The sequence below is a fragment of the Oncorhynchus kisutch genome, linkage group LG13 (assembly GCF_002021735.2).
Source record: "Oncorhynchus kisutch isolate 150728-3 linkage group LG13, Okis_V2, whole genome shotgun sequence".
NCBI classification, from domain to species: domain Eukaryota; kingdom Metazoa; phylum Chordata; class Actinopteri; order Salmoniformes; family Salmonidae; genus Oncorhynchus; species Oncorhynchus kisutch.
Window position 1 is genome coordinate 58,677,637 of NC_034186.2, and position 27,997 is coordinate 58,705,633.

General features: G+C 44.7%; 1 protein-coding gene across 1 annotated transcript; it reads left to right on the forward strand.

Moving 5' to 3' along the window:
• Positions 1-278: 278 nt before the first annotated feature.
• Positions 279-27,931, forward strand: LOC109901741 (von Willebrand factor D and EGF domain-containing protein-like). Its single transcript, XM_031838086.1, has 31 exons — positions 279-348; positions 1,443-1,633; positions 8,023-8,254; positions 9,434-9,499; positions 10,240-10,472; positions 10,907-10,996; positions 11,182-11,335; positions 11,544-11,761; positions 12,510-12,583; positions 12,728-13,001; positions 13,340-13,542; positions 13,885-14,753; positions 14,969-15,105; positions 16,637-16,801; positions 17,141-17,245; positions 18,061-18,175; positions 18,727-18,989; positions 19,363-19,582; positions 19,901-20,100; positions 20,199-20,457; positions 20,719-21,150; positions 24,685-24,780; positions 24,942-25,037; positions 25,267-25,362; positions 25,515-25,610; positions 25,724-25,819; positions 25,991-26,086; positions 26,237-26,332; positions 26,467-26,562; positions 26,683-26,780; positions 26,872-27,931. The coding sequence occupies exons 1-31, from the start codon at positions 279-281 to the stop codon at positions 26,884-26,886; spliced, it is 5,451 nt and encodes a 1,816-aa protein (XP_031693946.1). The 3' UTR covers positions 26,887-27,931.
• Positions 27,932-27,997: the final 66 nt, after the last annotated feature.

Consider the following 27,997-nt stretch of genomic DNA (forward strand, 5'->3'; position numbering starts at 1 on the left):
AACCTCTCCAATGATGGCCATTTTCTTTGTCGTCTCCCCTCTTCCCTGCTCTGCATCCTCCTCTTTATTTTTAGCAGCTTCCATCACAGGGCTTCCTGCAGCCTCCTCCAATGGGACTGGATTGCCAGTGTTCATTGTTGTGTCAATAGGTGCCATGGTAATGTTGGTTGCAGCTGCTGGTGCTGGTGCAGCCACACAGATGTACCCTGGTGGGGGGCATACTGCCCAGATTTGTGGCACTGGTGGTGGCTGAGGGGGCTGATCTTTGGTAGACAACAATGTGCCATAGATCGCATGTTGATGGGTTTGATGATGAGAAAGAAGGGGTTGATGGTGATGATGAAGATGGTGATGAAGGAGATTGGGATGATTAGGCGGCTGCTGGAAATGGGCTGTTACAACCGGAGGGTTTGTGCTGTGATCTATGACCAGAGTTATCTGTCCTGCCAGTAAACTGTTTCCTGAAAGGAAACCAAATTATAATTTTTTGATTCACAAAATATTTTGTACAGTATGTTATGAATACATGCATTTGTAAAGTCATTATGCCTTAATTAATTTCTGTCAAAATGATAATTTCATGTTAACTTTAGAATAAAGCATAAAGCATAGATAGTTAGAAAGCTGAAAAGCTAACAGACAGTTTTGAGAGGTTTGAATTGTAATTGAACATAAAATGCTTACCTTGTGTTGAGTCAGGTGTGAATGCATTACTCTGGAAAGGGTTATGATCCTCCATAGTTATAAACAGTTATTTTAACTAGTATAACACAATATTTTTTGAAAGTACTTTGTTGTTTAGTCAAGTAATTGTTTGATTGATGCACCTAGAATGTCAGTGTCTCTCTATGATGTCACCATTTTTTACTTGATTCTGACTAGAGGGAGTACAGCTACGACCGATCGTAGCAGGTTAGGATAATTTACTCAGCAGGTTAGGATAATTAATGTGGCAGGTTAGGAGGCTTAGGTTAAGGTTAGAAAAAGTTTAGGGTTAGCTAAAATGCTCTCCTAACCTGCTGCGAAAAGTAACTTCCGGTCGTAGCTGTACTCCCTCTAGTCACAACTCCTAGACGTTCCAACTCCAAAAGTTTTTTGTTTTGTTAAGAGTTTCATTTCTCCAAATAAATGTTTTTTATGCACAAAAGTACAAACAAGATCAACATATTTTCAACATTAATTTGTCTCATAATTCCATAACTCCTATTTTACAATTATTATGATCAGGCTAGGCCTAGTTATTACATGGTTGCAACATAGTATTGACAGTGTTTCATTGCTAATTCAGTTGATTTTGTTTGTTACCGATCCCAGTAACTTGGGATCGGTAACTTCAAATCAAATTGTGTGCATATGCGTGCGTGTGCTTTGAGTGAAAACACAGCAGCACCTTATTGACTCATGTTTGTGCTACATGTTTGGCTGCTTGTGTCTATCCTCAGTGCTTCCCCCAGAATGTGCTCCGGGGGGTCACTCTCTGCTCCAGAACCCATACCGCAGCACCAGTTTCAGCTCCCGCAGCCTGCAGCAGTCAGCCCTCCAGGACTTCATCTGTGACCATTCCCTCATACCAGGCTGGTACCAGTTCCAGATCTTTGACAAGCCCGCCAGCATGCCCACACAATGTGTGGAGGTAAATGCCGATGATACATTTTATTTTATAGTACTTTTTATCTCTAGGTCTCAAAGCATGTTACAATGTATGGAGGTCACCCAATGCCCCTACCCAATGCTAACACCCATATATAATAAAATTTCCAAAACAATGGATAGAGGACTATTTTTAGGAAATATTTTTTTAAATATCAGTGCCGCCCTCCGGACCTCTGTTGAAGACCGAATGTGGCCCCCAGAGAATTTTTTTGTTGTACACCCCTGGTTTAGGTGGTCTTTCATAGCAAATGCCATACCTCAGTCAGAACAGTACAGAAAAATATTGTCCCCATGATATAAGATCTTATAATGGCGCCGGAGGGGATGGCTGCCGTTTTACAGGATCCTAACCAACTGTGCTATTTTGTGTGATTCTTTGCATTATTTGTAAATTATTTTGTACATAATATTGCAGCTACCATCTCTTATGACTGAAAAGAGCTTCTGGAAATCAGAACAGCGATTACAGGGGGCGGAGATCGGGGTGCCTTAAGAGAATTCATCGGCGAGTGGGTAACCCGTCTCTACCATCCGTTCTATTGGCCAACGTGCAATCACTGGAAAATATACTGGATGATCTCCGTTCGAGACTATCTTACCAACGTGACATTAAAACCTAGTTGTGTTTAAACGACGACACAAATAATATACATTTTTCGTAGCCGCCTATTTACCACCACAAACCGATGCTGGCACTAAGACCAGTAAGGCCATCAGCAAACAAGAAAATATTCATCCAGAAGCGGCGCTCCTAGTGGCCAGGGACTTTAATGCAGGCAAACTTAAATCCATTTCAAATCAAATCAAATCAAATTTTATTTGTCACATCCACATGGTTAGCAGATGTTAATGCGAGTGTAGCGAAATGCTTGTGCTTCTAGTTCCGACAATGCAGTAATAACCAACAAGTAATCTAACTAACAATTCCAAAACTACTGTCTTATACACAGTGTAAGGGGATAAAGAATATGTACATAAGGATATATGAATGAGTGATGGTACAGAGCAGCATAGGCAAGATACAGTAGATGGTATCGAGTACAGTATATACATATGAGTATGTAAACAAAGTGGCATAGTTAAAGTGGCTAGTGATACATGTATTACATAAGGATGCAGTCGATGATATAGAGTACAGTATATACGTATGCATATGAGATGAATAATGTAGGGTAAGTAACATTATATAAGGTAGCATTGTTTAAAGTGGCTAGTGATATATTTACATAATTTCCCATCAATTCCCATTATTAAAGTGGCTGGAGTTGAGTCAGTGTCAGTGTCAGTGTGTTGGCAGCAGCCACTCAATGTTAGTGGTGGCCTTGAAATAGAAGCTGTTTTTCAGTCTCTCGGTCCCAGCTTTGATGCACCTGTACTGACCTCGCCTTCTGGATGATAGCGGGGTGAACAGGCAGTGGCTTGGGTGGTTGATGTCCTTGATGATCTTTATGGCCTTCCTGTAACATCGGGTGGTGTAGGTGTCCTGGAGGGCAGGTAGTTTGCCCCCGGTGATGCGTTGTGCAGACCTCACTACCCTCTGGAGAGCCTTACGGTTGTGGGCGGAGCAGTTGCCGTACCAGGCGGTGATACAGCCCGCCAGGATGCTCTCGATTGTGCATCTGTAGAAGTTTGTGAGTGCTTTTGGTGACAAGCCGAATTTCTTCAGCCTCCTGAGGTTGAAGAGGCGCTGCTGCGCCTTCTTCACGATGCTGTCTGTGTGAGTGGACCAATTCAGTTTGTCTGTGATGTGTATGCCGAGGAACTTAAAACTTGCTACCCTCTCCACTACTGTTCCCTCGATGTGGATAGGGGGGTGTTCCCTCTGCTGTTTCCTGAAGTCCACAATCATCTCCTTAGTTTTGTTGACGTTGAGTGTGAGGTTATTTTCCTGACACCACACTCCGAGGGCCCTCACCTCCTCCCTGTAGGCCGTCTCGTCGTTGTTGGTAATCAAGCCTACCACTGTTGTGTCGTCCGCAAACTTGATGATTGAGTTGGAGGCGTGCGTGGCCACGCAGTCGTGGGTGAACAGGGAGTACAGGAGAGGGCTCAGAACGCACCCTTGTGGGGCCCCAGTGTTGAGGATCAGCGGGGTGGAGATGTTGTTGCCTACCCTCTCCACCTGGGGGCGGCCCGTCAGGAAGTCCAGTACCCAGTTGCACAGGGCGGGGTCGAGACCCAGGGTCTCGAGCTTGATGACGAGCTTGGAGGGTACTATGGTGTTGAATGCCGAGCTGTAGTCGATGAACAGCATTCTCACATAGGTATTCCTCTTGTCCAGATGGGTTAGGGCAGTGTGCAGTGTGGTTGAGATTGCATCGTCTGTGGACCTATTTGGGCGGTAAGCAAATTGGAGTGGGTCTAGGGTGTCAGGTAGGGTGGAGGTGATATTGTCCTTGACTAGTCTCTCAAAGCACTTCATGATGACCTCATTTCTACCAGCATGTCACATGTGCATCCAGAGGGAAAAATACTCTAGACCACCTTTACTCCACACACAGAGAGGCATACAAAGCTCTTCCTCGCCCTCCATTTGGCAAATCTGAGCATAATTCTATCTCCTGATTCCTGCTTACAAGTAAAAACTAAAGTGGTCAGATGACGCGGATGCTACCCTGCAGGACTGTTTTGCTAGCACAGACTAGAATATGTAATGGGATTCATCCAATGGCATTGAGTATACCACCTCAGTCACCTGCTTCATCAATAAGTGCATTGACGACTTCATCCCCACAGTGACCGTACATACTGTACAGTTGAATTCTGAAGTTTACATATCAGTGCCTATTTGCTTGACGTCATGGAAAAATCTAAAGAAATCAGCCAAGAAAAAATGTAGACCTCCACAAGTCTGGTTCATCCTTGGGAGCAATTTCCAAATGCCTGAAGGTACCACATTCATCTGTACAAATAATAGTATGCATGTATAAACATCATGGGACCATGCAGCTGTCATACCACTCAGGAAGGAGTTGCATTCTGCCTCCTAGAGATAAACGTACTTTGGTGTGAAAAGTGCAAATCAATCCCAGAACAACAGCAAAGGACAATGTGAAGATGCTGGAGGCAACAGGTACAAAAGCATCTATATCAACAGTAAAACGAGTCCTATATCGACATAACCTGAAAGGCCGCTCAGCAAGAAAGAAGCCACTGCTCCAAAACCGCCATAAAAAAACAGACTACGGTTTGCAACTGCACATGGGGACAAAGATCGTACTTTTTGGAGAAATGTCCTCTGTTCTGATGAAACAAATATCTAACTTTTTGGCCATTATGACCATCCCAACCATGAAGCACGGAGGTGGCAGCATCATGTTGTGGGGGTGCTTTGCTGCAGGAGGGACTGGTGAACTTCACAAAATAAATGGCATCATGAGGGAGGAAAAGTATGTGGATATATTGAAGCAACATCTCAAGACATCAGTCAGGAAGTTAAAGCTTGGTCACAAATGGGTCTTCCATATGGACAATGACCCCAAACATACTTCCAAAGATGTGGCAAAATGGTTAACGGCAACAAGGTATTGGAGGCAAGTATCAAGGTATTGGAGTGGCCATCACACAGCCCTGACCCCAATCCCATAGAAAATTTGTGGGCAGAACTGAAAAGGCGTGTGCGAGCAAGGAGGCCTACAAACCTGACTCAGTTACACCAACTCTGTCAGGAGGAATGGACCAAAATTCACCCAACTTATTGTGGAAGGCTATAAGTTGACAATTTAAAGGTAATGCTACCAAGTGTATGTAAACATCTGACCCACTAGGAATGTGATGAAAGAAATGAAAGCTGAAATAAATAATTCTCTCTACTATTATTCTGACATTTCACATTCTTAAAATAAATTGGTGATCCTAACTGACCTAAGACAGGGAATTTTTACTAAGATTAAATGTCAGGAATTGTGAAATACTGAGTTTAAGTGAATTTGGCTAAGGGGTATGTAAACTTTCGACTACAACTGCACATATCCCAAACAGAAGCCATGGATTACAGGCAACATCCACACTGAGCTAAAGGCTAGAGCTGCCGCTTTCAAGGAGCGGGACACTAATCCCAATATGCCCTCGTCGGATGTGGCAGGGCTTGCAGACTACAAAGGGAAACCCGACCTGCCCAGTGACGCGAGCCTACCAGACGAGCTAAATGCCTTTTATGCTCACTTCGAGGCAAGCAACACTGAAGCATGCACGAGAGCACCAGCTGTTCTGGACTACTGTGTGATCACGCTCTCCATAGCCGATGTGAGCAAGACCTTTAAACAGGTCAACATTCACAAGGCCGCAGGGACAGACAGATTACCAGGACATGTACTCAGAGCATGCGCGGACCAACTGGCAAGTGTCTTCACTGATATTTTCAACCTTTCCCTGACCGAGACTGTAATACCTACATGTTTCAAGCAGACCACATAGTCCCTGTGCCCAATAAAGTGAAGGTAACCTGCCTCAATGACTACCACCCCGTAGCTCTCATGTCTGTTGCCATGAAGTGCATCATCCTGGAAACCCTAGACCCACTCCAATTCGCATACGGGCCCAACAGACCCACAGATACCGCAATCTTAATCGCACTCTACACTGCCCTTTTCCACCTGGACAAAAGGAACAGCTATGTGAGAATGCGATTCATTGACTACAGTTCAGCATTCAACACCATAGTGCCCACAATGCCCATCACTAAGCTAAGGACCCTGGGACTAAACACCTCCTTCTGCAATTGGATCCTGGACTACCTGACGGGCCACCCCATGTGCTAACAGTAGGCAACAACACATCTGCCACGCTGATCCTCAACACTGGGGCCCCTCAGGGGTGCGTGCTTAGTTCCCTCCTGTACTCCCTGTTCACCCACGACTGCGTGACCAAGCACAACTCCAACACAATCATTAAATTTACAACAGTGGTAGATCACTGTCAACGATGAGATAGCCTATAGGGAGGAGGTCAGAGGTCTGGCAGTGTGGTGCCAGGACAACAACCTTGAGCAAGACAAAGGAGTTGATCGTCGACTACAGGAAAAGGAGGGCCGAACACGCCCCCATTCACATCGACGGGGCTGTAGTGGAGCAGGTTGAGAGTTTCAAGTTCCTTGGTGTCCACATCACCAACAAACTATCATGGTCCAAACACACCAAGACAGTCATGAAGAGGGCATGATAACAACTTTTCCCCCTCAGGAGACCGAAAAGATTTGGCATGGGTCCCAGATCCTAAAAAAGTTATACAGCTGCACCATCGAGAGCATCCTGACCGGTTGCATCACCGCCTTGTATGGCAACTGCTCGGCATCCGACTGTAAGGCGCTACTGAGGGCAGTGACTACCGCCCAGTACATCACTGGGGTCAAGCTTCCTGACATCCAGGACCTATAAACTAGGCGGTGTCAGAGGAAGGCCCAAAAATTGTCAAAGACAATTCACCCAAGTCATAGACTGTTCTCTCTGCTACCGCACGGCAAGCGGTACCGTAGTGTCAAATCTAGGTACAAAAGGCTCCTTAACAACTTTTACCCCCAAGCCATAAGACTACTGAACAATTAATCAAATGCCCCCCCCCCTCCCACTTGTTGTTACACTGCTGCTACTCATTGTTTATTGTTCATGCTTAGTTACTTTAATAACTCTACCTACATGTAAAAATGACCTTAACTAACCTGTAACCCTGCACATTAACTCGGTAACGATACCCCCTGTATATAGCCTCATTGTTGTTATTTTATTGTGTTACTTTTTACTTTAGTTTATTTAGTAAATATTTTCTTAAGCAGCTTTTCTTGCACTTGAGTACTTTTCAGTGAGTAGCCAAATCATTGCAATGGTAACATGAGTGCTAGTCTTGCCCTTTGAAGTGAACATAGGCTCTTTGTTCTGAGGACCCTGGGATGGTATCAGCATTAAGCACAGGACCAAAGAGAGCGAGAGACAGGAGAGAGATATTAGAGACACAGGAGAGACAGGAGAGAGATGAGAGAGACACGAGAGACAGGAGAGAGAGTTAGAGAGAGAAAGAGACATGGTTAGACAGCGAGAGAGGGAGAGAGAGAAAGATGTTCCTCATTTTCCCTAGGCTGCCCACTGTGCTGCAGACTGAAGGATCCATCAGAGGTGTCAGCTTCCTCTTCTTCCCAGGGCATTGTCATGTGTCATATTGCAGTTGTTGCCTGCAAAGTGTCGCCCTACCAATCATTACCCATGTGGTTGTATTATTACCACCCAGTATAAACTAGCCTGGTCCCAGACATATTTGTGCTGTCTTACTTTTTATCACATTGAGTGACTAGAAGTTTGCAAGACAGCGCAAACAGATCTGGAACCAGGCTAAAGTAATCTCATTCTGTTCTCCATTGTCTTTATCTGTGTCCACCAGGTGAACCACTGTGGGACCCAGGCCCCAGTCTGGCTGTCTCTGGGGGAGGGCGAGAGCCTTCCCCGGCCCCTGGAGGTGACGCATCTGACGGCCTGTGCCACCTGGCAGTTCTTCCTCAGCAGCAGTAAGGACTGCTGCCTGTTCCGCATCCCTGTCACCGTGCGCAACTGTGGAGACTTCTACGTCTACCTGCTCCAGCCCACCCAGGGTTGCATGGGCTACTGCGCACAGGGTACAGCAGTTGTTTATGATAGTCTGTTTAGGTGGAGGCAATGAGGAGCTCCAAATGCTATGAAAGTGAGGTGGCATAGTTTTTTTCTTCTTCAATGGGCAAAAGCGTAGTGCCATGGTCTTCAGCGCCACAATGTCATAAAAGGCAATTCATCCACAAACACAAATATAATTTCATAAATGAACGTGTTTTCATTAATTTGATGATATAATCGTCAAGCCCACTCAAAAGATTAGGGCTGACCTCGGAAGTACAGTCCGATGTAGTGCTGCATCACTTTCATAGCGTATTGCCAATGCTCTATGCTGTGATCTCTTACTGTATGTGTCAATGTAAACATGACATTACTTTAATCAAATCAAATTTATTTATATAGCCCTTCGTACATCAGCTGATATCTCAAAGTGCTGTACAGAAACCCAGCCTAAAAAACCCAAACAGCAAGCAATGTAGGTGTAGAAGCACGGTGGCTAGGAAAAACTCCCTAGAAAGGAAGAAACCTAGAGAGGAACCAGGCTATGTGGGATGGCCAGTCCTCTTCTGGCTGTGCCGGGTGGAGATTATAACAGAACATGGGCAAGATGTTCAAATGTTCATAAATGACCAGCATGGTCAAATAATAATAATCACAGGCAGAACAGTTGAAACTGGAGCAGCAGCACGGCCAGGTGGACTGGGGACAGCAAGGAGTCATCATGCCCGGTAGTCCTGAGGCATGGTCCTAGGGCTCAGGTCCTCCGAGAGAGAGAAAGAGAGAATTAGAGAGAGCATACTTAAATTCACACAGGACACCGGATAGGACAGGAGAAGTACTCCAGATATAACAAACTGACCCTAGCCCCCCGACACATAAACTACTGCAGCATAAATACTGGAGGCTGAGACAGGAGGGACTGAGACTTTAGGTTTCTTTAAAAGTGTTAGCTAAATGCTGTACATGCTCCTAGAATAGGATATAACTCATTTTACTATTATTATTATTAAGAGGGAATTCTTATAGTGGTAATAGCGTAAAGGTGACATGATACAACTGTAAAAACGCTAAAGAATTAACACTAACCACATGTAACTCATTAAACTGTTATTTATGTGCTTGTGACTCAGACCTCTGTAGTGTTAACTGTTAAGACCACCACTATTAATTGTCTGTTCATTGTCCTGCTCTCATTCACCATGTAGAGATGTCAGACTCTGCGGCTGTGGTGTGTGGTCCTGACGAGGTGGAGGTTGATGGAGCGTGTAAAGGTGAGTGAGCTCTCTGCCTCCTGACTGTGTGTTGCCTGGCTCTATATGAGGCCCTTGTTAAAGTCAGACACCACAACAATCCACGTCAGAATTGCCATGCGGTGTGGAATGCAGCAACAGGCCCCTCACAGGTCCTCTTAATGAGCTAAGCATGTGTGTCCTGCCTCCCTCGCCCCGTCTCCATGACGATATCTCTCGGCGAGGTCGTGAATTTTCCCTCCCGGTTTTAGGGCGAAGGAGGAGGGGGGCTGGGGACATAGGTGGATGGTTTAATGAACTTTTATTCACACAAGAGATGCTATCAAGTTGGAAGGGATACTATAAATAGGAGAAGGTACCCGCCGTTTAGGTACCTACTCTTTTGGTTTGTTATGGTTGGACCCTTTCCCTGATTAGAGCTACAGAAATAGACCAAAATGTTGGGACCCACTGGAAAGCAGTGGCTGATGACCGGATCTTTGCCTGAAATATAGATTTTGATTACTTAATGGGTCACAGGACAAAAACATTCAGCCAAGCTTCTATTATAACACAACCATCTCATATCACCCAAATACTGTATACACTATTACCTGCTATGTCCATGTAAATACCAGTTACATGTTCAGTAGGAAGAAAACTGGGTGAAACTACCCATTTTGTCCAATAAGACATTTTGTCTAATTTTGTCCAATAAAATATGTTGCTAAACATTTTGCTTCGGTGTACCCTACTGAACACAACTCCGTTATCCCTTCCAGCCAAACATCCTCCTTCCCCAGCGGTACCTGTGATAGTAGCAGAGCTCTCTGGGAGCATCGTCTACCTGAAGTGCAGCTTCGAGGGCCATAGCGTGAACAGCTCCCTAGGCTATGTGGTTGCCTGGTCTCGCCTCTCCCCCCAAGGCATCAAAGAAGAACTGAAACAAGAGATTACTGTCCAAACCGTTGCCTTCATCGAGCTGGACGGGATCAACCTCCGACTGGGGGACAAGGTGGGTAGAAGTTACCCCTAACCACTGACGCAGGTTCAGATATTTTTCCTCTCTAATGGTTAAGGTTAAGATCGGGGGTGGTGTCATTTGATCCGAGACTTGTGGTTACGGGTAGCTTCTACTTCGCTTGTAAAACAGTCAAACGGCCAGAATAATGCTAGCTTCCGAGCTCTCTCTCAAAACTGAAGTGAATTTCTTTTACAAGTGAGGATATAGAGCAATCGAGCTGGCCGTGTTGAAAACCTAGACTGCCACCGGCCATCAAAGTTATACAGTATATTGTCGTGTCATCCTTTTATGAAACTCTTGTCAGACATGTTGTTTTGTTTTCCTGTGGTATCATGTATATTACCTGGCTTCAACTTTTCTACATCCTGAACTGTAGCCTCTCTCTTCCTCCTGGACGGCTGTGGCTGTCCTTCCCTCTCTGTCAGATTTACTGCAGTTGCTCCAGTTTTTTCGTGGACTCGCCGGACATCCAGGGAGCCCCAGCGGAGAGCGAAGAGTTCTTCGCCGGGATCAGGGTAAGTCAAAGAGATAGAACACTATTTCAAGGATTTGGTGTTTGAGTGTGTGTGAAGTGTGTAAGTTGTGTGTGCGTGCATGCCTGTCTGTCTGTCTGTCTCTCTGGGTCTGGGTTTGTGCATCTCCTTTTTGTTTTAAATAGTCACTGGTTAATCAGAATTTCTCTTGTGATTTGTCTGTGCAGTTGAGACCCGAGGTGACTACTGTGTCTGAGGATGGGAAGGACTATGAGTTGACTGTGGAGAGTACCATCCCTGTCCCCTGCCCTGACGGTGCCTCCTCCTCCTCCACCACAGAGCAGTGTACTCTCTCCTTACACCTGAGTACAACCAATCAAGGTAAAGGCTTCGTAAGTAATCCTGCATACTCACAGTATCACCACAGTAAAGTTATTTTTCTTCAAAATGTAGTATTCTTAATAACAGATTTTGGCAATACGTTTGATTTCCATAGCGTGACAACGCATATTGACATGTTGGTATCCCTACGAAATAGACAAAAACAAAGCCAATGACAATAACCATTAAATTATCTATTCCTCCGTAGGAGACGATCTGCTGGGTCCAGACGTGGTGTTGACGTCGTGCCGGGTGGATCTCTCCCAGAGCCTGGGGTGTCGTAACGGGGTGTGTAGCCAGGCCCTGGTTCACCTCAGTGCGGTCACAGACTTCCTCAGGGACGGGGACAGGACAACACAGATCTTTGTCAAACCCATCGTCATATCCAACTTCCTCTGGAGCGGCTACACACCACAGAGTGTGCAGGTACTGGAACTGGAAAAAATACCCTTGTGATGGGTTGGGAGGAGAGTGACGGTTGTTATTAGCCTGGTCCCAGATCTGTTTGTGCGGTCTTGCCAACTCCTATGGTCATTGTCACACTGTTTGCCATAAAACTTTGCAAGACACATAAACAGATCTAGGACCAGTCTATGTTGTTAACAGATCTGGATGTAACATATACGCCGGGATTCAGGAAACAGGTGCAGAAGGTGAGTTTAATAAAGAACCGATACAGATGAACAAACATGAGGCTGAACATTGGAGAAAACAATAACACCTAGTGTCTGAAGACAACTGAGGGCTAAATAAAGGGGGAGTAATCAAGGAGGGAATGACAACCAGGTGTGTGTATTGATGGGGAACAGGTGTGCGTAATAATGAAGCTAGGACCGGAGGTTAGTAGACCGACGAAGTCGAGCACCGGAGGGAGGGAGCAGGAGTAGGCGTGACACCGGAACCAGCCTATGTTAACAGATCTGGGACCAGTCTAGGTTGTTAACAGATCTGGGACCAGTCTAGGTTGTTACACTTAACTCACTCAATGCAGAATATGCTATGATGCTGTATAGTGTACATTTGCTCACTGCCACAGTGCCCATACACAAACTGTAAGTTGCCAACACACTCATATAAGCATGCTCTGTATACACTTTATTTTCTCATCTAGATAGTTGAATGTGAAAATGAAATAAATTATATCTGATATGTGATATTTTCTCTGTATTTTCAGATCACAGTGACGGATGTTCCCTCTGCATACTGCTACTCTTTCACTGATCCTCACATCATCACGTTTGATGGCAGGTACTTCAGTCACTCCTTTATAGTCAGCATAAATGATAGATTCAGTCAAGGCAATGTTAGCCTGCAAATATGACAACAATCACAAGGATACACATTACCGTAACTGATACTGTAGTGTAATGTATTTCATGCATTTCCTTTCAGGCAGTATGACAACTATCAGATCGGGACGTTTGTGTTGTACAAGAGCACAAGGCAGCCGTTCGAGGTTCATGTGCGCCAGTGGGAGTGCGGGAGCGTTGTCCACGGCGCCTCGTGCACGTGCGGTTTCGTGGCGAGACACGGCGGTGACGTCATAGCCTTCGACATGTGCAATGGAGAGCTGGGGGACACCAGGCCGCACCTGTCGGTGAAGAACAGGGACGTGGGCAAGAGTGGCATCCGCATCACTGAGTCTTACCAAGGACGCAAAGTCACAGTGAGTGAATAAATACATCAAGTCTAACGTAAAAAAATGAATTGAATTCAAGTTGTCTTCCGATGAGTTGGTGGTGGCAGGAAAAAGAAAAGGTCACAGAGTTGAAGCCCACGCCCACAGGTAGTAGTCATTAGCCAATAGGGTGTTGAGAAAGGCAATGTAAACTTACAGTGCAAAGTCGGTTTTCAATTGTTTATGCTAATTATGATATGATACAGATGTGGTGATATAGCGAAGCACTGGAAAGCAGAACAATGTTTAGTTGTAATAGAATAGAGCAAAATCAAATGAAATACAACAGAATACAAGATCTAATCCCCTTTCTGTCTGCGCTGTAGATGACCTTCTCGTCTGGGGCATTTGTGCGTGCCGATGTGTCTGACTGGGGCATGAGTCTGACCCTGAGGGCCCCCAGCTCAGACTGGAGCCAAACCCAGGGCCTGTGTGGGACGTATGACGGACAGACCCACAATGACCTCCACACAGCAGGTGGCGCAGCGCTGGACAACGAAGATGTAGCAGCCTTCATCTCTGAATGGAAGTTAGTCTGATGCCAAGTCTCAAATCAACCTCTAGCCCCTAACGCTATGGAGTTTGCAGATCTGAAGAAGATATGTGGTGATGGTTCTAACCAGCCTATCAGTGATTGCACTGCAGCTTTCATTGTAATTCCTATGCCCATACAGTTTCTTTTGATCTGCAAAGCGGGAGTGGGCTTTTGTCCCAACCATGTCTGGACCTGAGACTTCTTTTAAACGATGGATATGAATCATTTTGAACATTTTACATGAGCTCTTTCAGCTGTGGTTGTGTTACGTCATTATTTGTTGAATGTGTTTCCGTCGAGATCCTAACTGATAAGGATGTATTTCTCTTCTGGCAGACTCCCTCCTGGTGGCAGCTTGTTTGACACCGTTCCGTCCTATCAGACCGCCCCAAACCCTCGCAGGTACTGTAACTGTGAAGAGGAGTCCCACCCCACGTCCCCACGAACCAGGTCTCAGCCAATCCCTGGCTCCGACTCCTCCTGTTCTCACCATGGCAACGTGAGACTCCACAGTATCATCCCCACTCTGGATGTCACTGCCGAATACATCAACTCAGTAGAGCTGTTCAAAGGCCACCATGACCAGCCCTCAGGAAACTCCAAAGAGCACGGCCGGGCCGAGGACACCGCCGCCCAGCCTGTAGAGAGAGGCTCTACCCTAACAGGCTCCAGCAATGGAGCCAACAACCAGAGGAGCCGTGGAAGGCGCCAGTCCTACCAGTTCCTCCCCGACACGCCCTACCAGAGCCTGAGCCAGTCCGACCTGGAGGGCTTCACCTACTTCTTCCCAGAGGACCACGAGCTGACGGCCCGGCCCGAGTCTTCCCCTCCCCCCACCTGGCCCACCCTGTCTGGGCTAACACAGCTCCAGGCCAGGGTGCAGTGCCAGCGGGCGGTGGCTAACTCCAGCATGGCCCTGGGCTGCGGCCGGCTCTTAGGCCGGGCCATAGTGAGCCAGGCGGTGGCTATGTGTGTCAGCGACCTCCAGCTAAAGGACGACCAAGCCTGGGTGGGCGCCACTCTGCCTCTGCTTGAGAACGAGTGTGAGAGGAGGCTAGTGGAGGAGAGGGGGAGAGAGGAAGAGCACCAGGACATGCTGTCCTTCCTCAAGTGTCCTAATCTATGTAATGGGAATGGGCAGTGCTCCAAGTTGGGGTGTGTGTGCTTCCCCGGGTTCGGCTCCTATGACTGCAGCATTATCTCTGGTAAGAAGAGGGGGGAGGGTTAGATCTGTAATACACATCTATACTCTAAGTCAATCATACATATTGTCAACACTAGACCAGGGTTTGGCTCATAGTTCATCAAAGACATATCACAGTGATTTACTAATCCTAGTGAAATTATTTTTTTAAAACCTGCTGACATTTTTTTGGCTTCTTATTTCTGTCTGTTTCTGGTGTCATTTGGGATGGTGAAGACCAGACTCCAGAGATCACAGAGCTGGAGAACGAGGGACTGTGTGATGTCAGACAGAGTGACTGCTCCACTGTACAGGTCTTTGGACAAGGCTTCAAAGACTCCTATGAACTCAAGTGTGAATTTTTGAAGGAAAAGGTACCATACTACATCACACACAGAAACACACACATATACAGTGGGGCAAAAAAGTATTTAGTCAGCCACCAATTGTGCAAGTTCTCCCACTTAAAAAGACGAGAGAGGCCTGTAATTTTCATCATAGGTACACTTCAACTAATCAAGAAAATCACATTGTAGGATTTTTAATGAATTTATTTGCAAATTATGGTGGAAAATAAGTATTTGGTCACCTACAAACAAGCAAGATTTCTGGCTCTCACAGACCTGTAACTTCTTCTTTAAGAGGCTCCTCTGTCCTCCACTCGTTACCTGTATTAATGGCACCTGTTTGAACTTGTTATAGTATAAAAGACACCTGTCCACAACCTCAAACAGTCACACTCCAAACTCCACTATGGCCAAGACCAAAGAGCTGTCAAAGGACACCAGAAACAAAATTGTAGACCTTCACCAGGCTGGGAAGACTGAATCTGCAATAGGTAAGCAGCTTGGTTTGAAGAAATCAACTGTGGGAGCAATTATTAGGAAATGGAAGACATACAAGACCACTGATAACACACTACGCCGCCAGGGACTCAAATTCTGCAGTGCCAGACGTGTCCCCCTGCTTAAGCCAGTACATGTCCAGGCCCGTCTGAAGTTTGCTAGAGAGCATTTGGAGGACCCAGAAGAAGATTGGGAGAATGTCATATGGTCAGATGAAACCAAAATAGAACTTTTTGGTAAAAACTCAACTCGTCGTGTTTGGAGGACAAAGAATGCTGAGTTGCATCCAAAGAACACCATACCTACTGTGAAGCATGGGGGTGGAAACGTCATGCTTTGGGGCTGTTTATCTGCAAAGGGACCAGGACGACTGGGCGCCATGTATCGTGAGATTTTGAGTGAAAACTTCCTTCCATCAGCAAGGGCATTGAAGATGAAACGTGGCTGGGTCTTTCAGCATGACAATGATCCCAAACACACCACCCGGGCAACGAAGGAGTGGCTTCGTAAGAAGCATTTCAAGGTCCTGGAGTGGCCTATCCAGTCTCCAGATCTCGACCCCATAGAAAATCTTTGGAGGGTGTTGAAAGTCCGTGTTGCCCAGCAACAGACCCAAAACATCACTGCTCTAGAGGAGATCTGCATGGAGGAATGGGCCAAAATACCAGCAACAGTGTGTGAAAACCTTGTGAAGACTTACAGAAAACGTTTTGACCTCTGTCATTGCCAACAAAGAGTATATAACAAAGTATTGAGAAACTTTTGTTATTGACCAAATACTTATTTTCGACCATAATTTGCAAATAAATAAATAAAAAATCCTACAATGTGATTTTCTGGATTTTTTTTCTCATTTTGTCTGTCGTAGATGAAGTGTACCTATGATGAAAATTACAGGCTCTCTCATCTTTTTAAGTGGGAGAACTTGCACAATTGGTGGCTGACTAAATACTTTTTTGCCCCACTGTACACACACACCTCCATATTTGTGATATTAATTTCTGTAGCACAGTACTTCTGAGCCGAGTGTCCCCACCTGTATCTGTCTGCGTGCGTCCAGTTTGTAGATGGTGAGTGGACCCTGGACGAACCTCAGTTTACCCTGGCTACCTTCCTGGATGTGTCAGGTCTGGAGTGTCAGCTCCCCCTGGAGTACAGACAAGCCACTGCAGGCCTGGACATGGTTACGGCCACCAACAGACCCCTCGCACGCTGGCAGATCAAAGTCAGTGGAACAACACTATGCAGCACATCGCAGTAAAGTTTTTACCGTTTCTAACCAGGAGCCAGTCTTAATCTGTTACCCAAAAGGTCCCAAACCACCAATGGGCAAATCCCTCATAAAATACAGCTGGGTAAGAGAGCCCTAAACAATAGTACGGTTTGCAGCAGGGCAGGGTTCTGGCCTAGTGTTGTAATATGGTTTGTTTGCACACCTACCAGATGTTTTCAAGATGGTGCCACCTGATGTTTTCAAGATGATACCCTTACTTATAGTAGTAGCTTCTGTAAATGTGTATTACCAGTAGTCACTGATAATAAGTCATTAACGTTGTCTTGGCAGGTGTCCAACGACGGCTACGGCTACAGCAACGCCAAGATCCTGACCCTGTTCGATGGAGCCTGTCAGATCTGCACGCTCAACGCTGATGTTTTCTGTACCTCCAGGGTGGGTTTCTCTTGTTTTTTTTTCTCAGGGTTTTAATGGTATCAACGTTTCTGGTAGCATGATCAGAATGTGTTGTTTAATGATTAGAATCTGACTTTAAATGATTCAATACTTGTAACAAGGTAACTTTTCTCCCTCTTTTTCATGCCTGACGATGTATGAATCCGCTTTTCGTAGTTTGTGTTCTTTTTTAGGCACTAACATTCAACAGATACTGTACATTATGTTGTGGGACATTCAACAGATGTTCAGGCTAGCTCAAATTTCAGGCCCCTTTCCCACCAGGAAAAACCAGCACATGGGCCCGTACCCTCTTAAAACGAACTGTGAGTGTAGCACATGGAGATGTGTGAAACGTACTCCTCCACCCGAAGCGTCTTACCAGTCGGCGCCACACAAAAAGCTAGCTATGTGGCGCAAGTGGAGACGCTTCATGCTGACGAGTACGTTTCACACATCCCCATGTGCTATATGAGCACCACTCCTCCTTGTAATGCGTGCCAACCAGTTTCTTCTGAAGAACTCAAACAGAACATTTATCACCCAAATGAAAAGTGGCCAATTCTCTGATTGATTACCTCTCTGGCATCTCTTAACACAGGAAACAATTAGGTGTTTTAGCCCAGTCCACATGTACAGTGTGATTGTCAAGGTTCACTTGCTTGTATATGCAGTAAGACATTGCCAGCCCTTGTTCTCTTGTTGGCCCGAAAAGTGTTCCTGGTTCCTATTTCAATGGCAAGAACCGATGTTTTTATGTTTTCTAAAAGGGAAAGGGATAAATGCCAATTTTGTTACTGTGTATCAATCCCCAGGAGAAAACATGCAACATTGACAGTGTGTGTTATGGAGAAGGAGACCTCAATCCCAGCAGCCCATGCCTGATATGCCGACCAGACTCCTCCAAATACACATGGTCCATCACTGAGAGTAAGTACAATGTCCTCTTACCTATAACGTACTTTTACTCTACAACTGCTGTTTACATTATACAACAGCATCTCTATACACATTCATACCACGCAAACTGAAAGGTATTTGCTGCCACCCACTACTGACGACAGCACACAGTCACAGAGAACACATATGGATGCATGGTCTCTGCAATATGTCTACAGCTCAGTGTTGGTCAGGCTATAGACAACCAGGTGTTATTGGGGTCAGACTCATTATAGTAACATCAGGCCTCTGGGTACTGTAATTGTGGTTGACTCAATGTGTTTTTTGTGCTGTGTTTTGATTTGAGTGTTTATACAAAATGAGGCCAAATCACTCCAGATCAATCAGAGTAAATTATAGAAATTAATACAACTGGTTCAAATTAGGAATAGAACCATTTACAAAGATAGATAAACATATCCATAAACAAGTTGAAATAAAGGGAAAATGATTGTATATTTTGTACCTCAGATAATGGGCATGGACTTTAAGGATGAAATTATTAACGTTATTACTAAATATGACTATTCTGCTCCTGGAAGAGAATGAGCCACCAGTGTTTCAGTCAGCGCAGGGGCGTCTGCAGACGTTCCAGGGAGAGAACTTTGTGTACCAGCTGCAGGCTCAGGATCCAGAAGGCTCTGTCGTTCTGTTCACTCTGGAGTCAGGCCCCAGTGACACCACCCTCTCCCCCACTGGCCTGCTCATCTGGAAGGCTACTGACACTGCTGCCGCCTCCTCCACGCAGACGATTCAGTTCACTATCAAAGACGATTGTAGTGCTGAGACGCTTGCCTCTGTACAGGTAGGTTTCAAAAGACGAGAACACTGTTGAATAAGGATGTTCCCCAAAATAAGAAACTTGGGATGCGAATTCCTTGACTTGATTCTGTTAACTCTGTGAATGGGGATTCCTAGAGATTTCTCTTGATTGTCAGCTTTTCTGTCTACCGCGAGAGGGAGCTCTAGATGTACAATCCTTATTGTCCAGCCTGCCGCTGCACTCTTTCTGCATCTGTTGCTTTGGTATGTCTGTTAGCAAGACATTCAAAACTAAAATGCACTAATTACTCACGGATTGTCAATCATTCTTTCTCATGCTTATATGTCCATTTCAAAGTATTTGTGAATTAAACTCAAGCTTTACTAACACTTCTCGCTCCTTTGTGTACGTCCAGATCTCTCTGCGGCCCTGTGGCTGTCTGAACGGAGCTTCCTGTGTTACAAACATCAACCTCCCCTCTGGCAGCGGGGAGTACCTATGTGTCTGTCCTGCTGGCTTCACAGGGGACAGGTGTGAGGAGGACATAGACGACTGTAAACCCAACCCCTGTCGTCTGGTCAAGTGTATAGACGGACCCAACTCTTTCTCCTGCATCTGTCCCCTCGGAATGACCGGTACTGTACATGACAGAAATAGAATTACAACACACACTGTACATTGTACATGCTTTCCATGCTAATACTGCAGCTCATTTGTGGGTCTCGGATGCTTTTATGACTCTGAGAACTTACTTTGAATCATTCATTTAGGAAGCTGTGCTTTGACATTCTATGAACCATACTCCTTATGGCCACTCTTTTAGTGTTTGGATACAAGCATTGCCAGATTTCCTTATCTGGTTCAGTGAATTTAGATTTTGATGTTTTGTTAGTAGATTACAATCTGTGTGTGTGGAAGGCTGAGTTTTCATTCATGTTGTTTTTGTGTTCCAGGTCATACCTGTAGAGAGGATGTGGATGAATGTGCCGCAGAGCCATGCTTCCCTGGGGTGGGCTGCAAAAACACACTAGGCTCATTCACCTGTGGCTTCTGTCCAGAGGGTTACACTGGGGACGGGAAGAGTTGCAGTGGGTCCCACTCTCCCCCTCTCCCTGTCTCTGTTTCTATCCCTCCCTCTGTATCTCTCTTTCTCTACCCCTATCCTCTCACCCCCACCCCTCATTATTTTATCAATATATTTCTATTGACTGTGAATAATTATATTCTACCTCCTCTTCTTCTGTAGTTAAATCGGAGCCGTCCAGTGGTAAGGATGATGACTTTGAGCCTATTCATAGAGTGACCGTGCCTATACCCGCTGTACCCACAGGAGGTCACCAGGGTTCTGGCACGGTTAAACCATCAAACCAGGCCCCCTGCTCCAGACAACCATGCTACCCAGGGGTGCAGTGCTTTGAGAGCACACACGTGTCCGTAGGGTACGTCTGTGGACCCTGTCCACCTGGGCTCCATGGCAACGGACACACCTGTAGTAGAAGCACCACAACAGGTGAGAAGGGTCACCTGATCACTTAGCTGATGATTCACAGGGTTCGTGTGTTTGGGTGTTTATTATAAGGTTATTAAATATCTGGTCTTATATGGGCTTTTTTTCATAGTTTTATAGCTGGATCATAGCTGGCTCCTAGTAAAGCTAACTGTTATGCCAGTATTATTTAGCTAGGTCTTCAGGGTTAGTTGATATAGGTGATTGAGTTATAATAGCTCTTATACAAATCCCATTTAATTTCTAACTTCCAGTGTTTTACAGGACAGAGGCCAGTTACCACCAACAGAGAAGATGGACGTCCTCAAGTGACGGAAGACTCCAGTAGGGAAATCACTGGCACCACCTCCTCCTCTTCTTCCTCCACCTCCTTCTCCCAGAACAGGAGAAAAACTGAGGGGCCCTCATTGGGTAGCAAGAGAGTCTTCTCCGTGGACAGAAAGACATCTATTAGCCCCCAGGACCAAACTATCACCAGAGTCTCCACCCCCACCAATCACAACCAAGGTCAGAGCAGCAAGGTGGAACTGACTCCTGACCTCAGCCACAGGGTGAGGTGGGGGTCATTGTCTCCCATAGTGACCTGTGCAGACTCTCCCTGCTTCTCCGGTGTGCCCTGCGAGCCCACTGTCTCAGGCTCCTTCAAGTGTGGCCGCTGCCCGTATGGTTACACTGGAGATGGGGTCACCTGCAAAGGTTAGCGGTTAGCACTCTTGTTGTCTGTTTTTCATTCATATGGTCTTTGTTCTTTTTTCATATATTTTTAACATTCAAATCCTTACATGGAAGTACAGTGCCTGGCAAAAGTATTCATCCTCCTTGGCGTTTTCTTATTTTGTTGCATTACAACCTGTAATTTAAATTTATTTTTATTTGGATTTCATGTAGTGGACATACACAAAATAGTCAAAATTGGTGAAGTGAAATGAAGAAAATAACATGTTTCAAAAAATTATACAAAATAAAAAACGGAAAAGTGGTGCATGCATATGTATTCACCCCCTTTGCTATGAAGCCCCTAAATTTAATCTGGTGCAACCAATTACCTTCAGAAGTCACATAATTAGTTAAATAAAGTCCATGTGTTTTTATTTTTTATTTTACCTTTATTTAACCAGGCAAGTCAGTTAAGAACACATTCTTATTTTCAATGACGGCCTGGGAACAGTGGGTTAACTGCCTGTTCAGGGGCAGAACGACAGATTTGTACCTTGTCAGCTCGGGGGTTTGAACTCGCAACCTTCCGGTTACTAGTCCAACGCTCTAACCACTAGGCTACGCTGCCGTGTAATCTAAGTGTCACATGATCTCAGTATATACAGTTGATGTCGGAAGTTTACATACACCTTAGCCAAACCCATTTAAAGTCAGTTTTTCACTATTCCTGACATTTAATCCAAGTTTTAAAAAACTGTCTTAGGTCAGTTAGGATCACCACTGTATTTTAAGAATGTGAAATGTCAGAATAATAGTAGAGAGAATGATTTATTTCAGCTTTTATTTATTTTGTCATATTCCAAGTGGGTCAGAAGTATACATGCAGTCAATTAGTAATTTGTTGCATTGCCTCTAAATTGTTTAACTTGGGTCAAACATTTTGGGTAGCCTTCCACAAGCTTCCCACAATAAGTTGGGTGAATTTTGGCCCATTCCTCCTGACAGAGCTGGTGTAAATGAGTCAGGTTTGTAGGCCTCCATGCTCGCACATGCTTTTTAAGTTCTCCCCACAAATTGTCTATGGGATTGAGGTCAGGGCTTTGTGATGACCACTCCAATACCTTGACTTTGTTTTTCTTAAGCCATTTTGCCACAACATTGGAAGTTTGCTTGGGGTCATTGTCCATTTGGAAGACCCATTTGTGACCAAGCTTTAACTTCCTGACTGATGTTGCTTCAATATATCCACATAATTTTCCTACCTCATGATGCCATCTATTTTGTGAAGTGCACCAGTCCCTCCTGCACCAAAGCACCCCCACAACATGATGCTGCCACCCCCGTGCTTCATGGTTGGGATGGTGTTCTTCAGCTTGCAAGCCTCCACCCTTTTCCGACAAACATTACAATGGTCATTATGGCCAAACAGTTCTATTTTGTTTCATCAGACCAGAGGACATTTCTCCAAAAAGTAGGATCTTTGTCCCCATGTGCAGTTGCAAACCATAGTCTGGCTTTTTTATGGCGGTTTTGGAACAGTGGCTTCTTCCTTGCTGAGCGGCCTTTCAGGTTATGTCGATATAGGACTCGTTTTACTGTGGATATATATACTTTTGTACCTGTTTCTTCCAGCATCTTCACAAGGTCCTTTGCTGTTGTTCTGGGATTGATTTGCACTTTTCGCACCAAAGTACGTTTGTCTCTAGGAGACAGAAGAACGCACCTCCATCCTGAGCGGTATGACAGCTGCATGGTCCCATGGTGTTTATACTTGTGTACTATTGTTTGTACAGATGAACATGGTACCTTCAGGCGTTTGGAAATTGCTCCCAAGGATGAACCAGACTTGTGGAGGTCTACAATTTTTTTTCTGAGGTCTTGGCTGACTTCTTTTGATTTTCCCATGATGTCAAGCAAAGAGGCACTGAGTTTAAAGGTAGGCCTTGAAATACATCCACAGGTACACCTCCAATTGACTCAAATGATGTCAATTAGCCTATCAGAAGCTTCTAAAGCCATGGCATAATTTTCAGGAATTTTCCAAGCTGTTTAAAGGCACAGTCAACTTAGTGTATGTAAACTTCTGACCCACTGGAAGTGTGATACAGTGAATTATGTGAAATAATCAGTCTGTAAACAATTGTTGGAAAAATGACTTGTGTCATGCACAAAGTAGATGTCCTAACCGACTTGCCAAAACTAAAGTTTTTAAGAAATGTGTGGAGTGGTTGAAAAACGAGTTTTAATGACTCCAACCTAAGTGTATGTAAACGTCCGACTTCAACTGTGTATACCTGTTCTGAAAGGCCCCAGAGTCTGCAACACCACTAAGTAAGGGGCACCACTAAGCAAGCGGCACCAAGACCAAGGAGCTCTCCAAACAGGTCAGGGACAAAGTTGAGGAGAAGTACAGATCAGGGTTGAGTTATAAAAAAAAAATCAGAAACTTTGAACATTCCACGGAACACCATTAAATCCATTATTCAAAAATGTAAAGAATATGGCACCACAACAAACCTGCCAAGAGAGGGCCGCCCACCAAAACTCACAGACCAGGCAAGGAGGGCATTAATCAGTGAGGTAACTAAGAGACCAAAGATAACCCCGAAGCAGCTGCAAACCTCCACAGCGGAGATTGGCGTATCTGCCGTACACTCCACAGTGCTGGGCTTTATGGAAGTGTGGCCAGAAAAAAACATAAGCAAACACATTTGGTGTTCACCAAAAGGCATGTGGTAGACTCCCCAAACATATGGAAAAAGGTATTCTGTTCAGATGAGACTAACATTTAGCTTTTTGGCCATCAAGGAAAACACTATGTCTGGTGCAAACCCAACACCTCTCATTACCCCGAGAACACCATTCCCACAGTGAAGCATGGTGGTGGTAGCATCATGCTGTGGGTATGTTTTTCATCGGCAGGGACTAGGAAACTGGTCAGAATTGAAGGAATGATGGATGGCGCTAAATACAGGAAAATTCTTGAGGGAAACCTGTTTCAGTTCACCTTCCAGCAGGACAATGACCCTAAGCATGCTGCTAAAGCAACACTCAAGTGGTTTAAGGGGAAACATTTAAGTGTCTTGGAATGGCCTAGTCAAAGCCCAGACCTCAATCCAATTGAGAATCTGTGGGATGACTTAAAGATTTCTGTACACCAGCGGAACAAATCCAACTTGAAGGAGCTGGAGCAGTTTTGCCTTGAAGAATGGGCAAAAATCCCAGTGGCTAGATGTGCCAAGCTTATAGAGACATACCCCAAGAGACTTGCAGCTGTATTTGCTGCCAAAGGTGTCTCTACAAAGTATTGACTTTGGGGGGGGTGAATAGTTATGGACGCTCAAGTTTTCAGTTTTCTTGTCTTATTTCTTGTTTGTTTCACAATAAAATATATTTTACATCTTCAAAGGGGTAGGCATGTTGTGTAAATCAAATGATACAACCCCCCCCAAAAAATCTATTTTAACTCCAGGTTGTAAGGCAACAAAATAGGAAAATGCCAAGGGGGGTGAATACTTTCGCAAGCCACTGTATACTGTAGGTTCCCATTAAACTGTTTGTGGTGTTTTCCAGCTGTGTGCCGGTATCCATGTGGAAGGAATATGGAGTGCTCTCTACCCAATACATGCACTTGTAAAGAAGGCTATACCGGATATAACTGCCACATAGGTGGGAACAACAGTCAGGGTTGGACGAGACAGATGAGTTTATATTCTTATGGCTTTTTATGAGTTACAAAGTAACTTCTGCAAAAATGTCTGTAAATTAGAATAAGTTGTTTTCAGTTACACATAGAAGTTGTCAATTCTATTAACCTTCTACCTTCTCAGCTGTCTGCCGACCGGACTGCAAGAACCAGGGGAAGTGTGTCAGCCCAGATGTGTGTGTCTGTCCCATGGGCTACAGCGGACCAACATGTGAGGAAGGTAAACATATCATCCCACACATATTTGAACTCGAACTATGTACTCTATATCCTGGCCCCAAATCTGTTTGTGCTAACTTGCCAACTCATTGTAATTCATTGTGTGGCTTGACAATGATATGAGTTGGTAAGATCTGGGTACAGGCTATATGTTCTCCATGTTAAATATTGTATATATTGTCCTTTTCTTACTGGATGCTCTGTACACCCCTTGGTTGCTGTGTTTGTAGCTAACTGTGAGCCATCTTGCCAGCATGGAGGAACCTGTCTGGTCAGGAATCTCTGCACCTGTCCTTACGGTTACGTGGGACCAAGATGTGAAATCAGTGAGAGATAATTCAATCCATTTGACCCTTTCTGGCATATATCATGTTTCCCTACAATTATCTAAACCAGTCTGCTTCCTAAAAAAATGGAATGTGTGTATAGGGGTTAGGAGTTGTCGTGTGTAACTGTGTCTATGCGTGTCTCTGTTCAGTGGTGTGCAACAGGCACTGTGAAAACGGAGGGGAGTGTATTTCTCCCGATGTGTGTAAGTGCAAGTCTGGCTGGTACGGACCAACATGTAACTCAGGTAACTCCAATCAACACCACATGTTTCTACTTAGAAGCCCATGACGAATATATCTCTTTTTGACAACAGTGTGTTTAGCTATGGGCTAAATATTCCATTGTCTTCACCTCCAGCTGTCTGCAATCCAGTGTGTTTGAATGGTGGGACTTGTATCAAACCCAACATCTGCGCCTGTCCCGGTGGCTTCTATGGCTCCCAATGCCAGATTGGTAAGAATAGGTGTCACACTGACAATCAATAACCTCAATTGATTATGACACATTCTACTGTTCCCCTATTAGTGATTGATCCGTCATTTTGCACAGAAGTCTATTGCATGGTGGTACTGTGGTTTAGTGAGGTATAACTGTAGCTGTGTCACTGTGTGCCTTGCCCTCCAGCTGTCTGCAGCCCTCCATGTAAGAATGGAGGTCAGTGTATGAGGAACAACGTGTGCTCCTGCCCCGGGGGCTACACAGGGAAGCGGTGTCAGAAGAGTAAGAGCCACTGCCACCCAACACGACCAAACACCCCACATCACTGTCTATCCATGTAGTATTAAATGGTTATAGGCCCTATACCAAGCTAGTATGTACATGCAGTTATGTTAGTTGAGCCAAAAATGCATGTTGCATTGTGTCTTTCAGGTGTGTGCGACCCCATGTGCATGAACAAGGGGAAGTGTGTGGGGCCCAACTCCTGTTCCTGTGCCTCTGGGTGGAGGGGGAAGAGGTGTAACATTCGTGAGTGACAACATAATGTACAACCACTGTTAACCTGAACTTGTCACCATGTAAAGATACCTTTACAATGCTAAGCAACTCTCTGTGTGTGTGTGTGTGTGTGTGTGTGTGTGTGTGTGTGTGTGTGTATTTAGCTGTGTGCCTGCAGAAGTGTAAGAATGGTGGTGAGTGTGTGGGACCCAACACCTGCCACTGTTCCACAGGATGGGAAGGACTACAGTGTCAGTCCGGTCAGTCCTTCTCTCATTCAATATGATATATTGTTGCCAAGTTTCAATACATAGCTATATACTTTTATCCTGTACTTATATTGAGTTCTATACTATTTCCTCCTTCTGCCTGACGGACAGCCATCTGTAAGCAGAGATGCCTCAACGGGGCAAGGTGTGTCCTGCCCAACTTCTGCCACTGCCGCAAAGGGTACACTGGCATCACCTGTGGGTTAAAGGTGAGCATTGGGCCACAGTTTGGGTGTTTATTAACAGTTTTTTTTTTATTGTTGGGAGATTATGTACTGTAAAATCTCTGCTCTTTTGTAGGCCGCTCTTGCATAAGGGAAATGACTGAAGATGCTGAAGTTTTACAAAATACATAGCGCAAATGGAGTGTCCTTATTAGGCAGTGTGATCATGAAGTGTGTGTGCCTGTATGTGTGCTTGTGTGTGTGTGTATCTTTGTACATTAACTGAGGGGCCGGATATATTGCACGTATCTAATTGTCCCTGTTTTGTTACTACCTCAATGCTCAAGGTAGCACATTGATGTAAAGCCCTTGCATAAGAAATGCATAACATATTCATAAACAACGCATAATACTGTCTTAAACACTGCATATCCATTCAGAAATGTTTATGCCAATCGTGTTGATGTCTCAAAAGCTACATTTACACAGGCAGCCCAAGTCTGATCTTTTTCCACTAATAGGTCTTTTGACCAATCAGATCAGCTCGTTTAACAATAATTGGACAAAAGATCAGAAATGTGCTGCCTATGTAAACGCAGCCAAACTATGTAATCTAACAGAGACATTAAGTCATGTATTTTAATGCATACAAATGTGTTTTATAGTCCGTATCCAAGGCTTTTATAAAAAAAAAGTGTTACTGCACACAGTATGTTGGAGTAAGAGAGGAGGATCAGATGAAAAACGAGTTGATGGTTTATTGAAGAACAATCTGGCTCTATAAGATATTAATACCCACTTTTCTTTTTGATTTGTTGTTCCTTGTTATTGATTTGGCCAAAGTTTTCAGCTCGGGTTTATTGTGGTACAGAAAGCGTTTGTTTTTTGTTGCCTAAGCTGTTGTGCACTGTTTCATACAGTACTTAATATGTATTGAGAAATATCACTATTCTTCTTTATACATCACACCTGCCCTTGGAAATGTTATTAGCTTGTTTGATTTTTAGGGCCACTTGTCTGCAATTGTTTTGAAACTGTTGACGAGATCTGTTGTAAGTAATCAATTCAGATATACTTGATCAATTTTGTACATTATACTGTACATAGGTCAAAACATGTGTTATTTTAACATTTACACCGCGTTGTAAACCACGCATATGGAAACAAAATAAAAAAGTTAGTGTCATTTGCTTTAAGTAACACGTTGAATGCTTGAAATGCAATTCAGTAAGGGATGGACGAACACTTTTGTAACAGTTTAG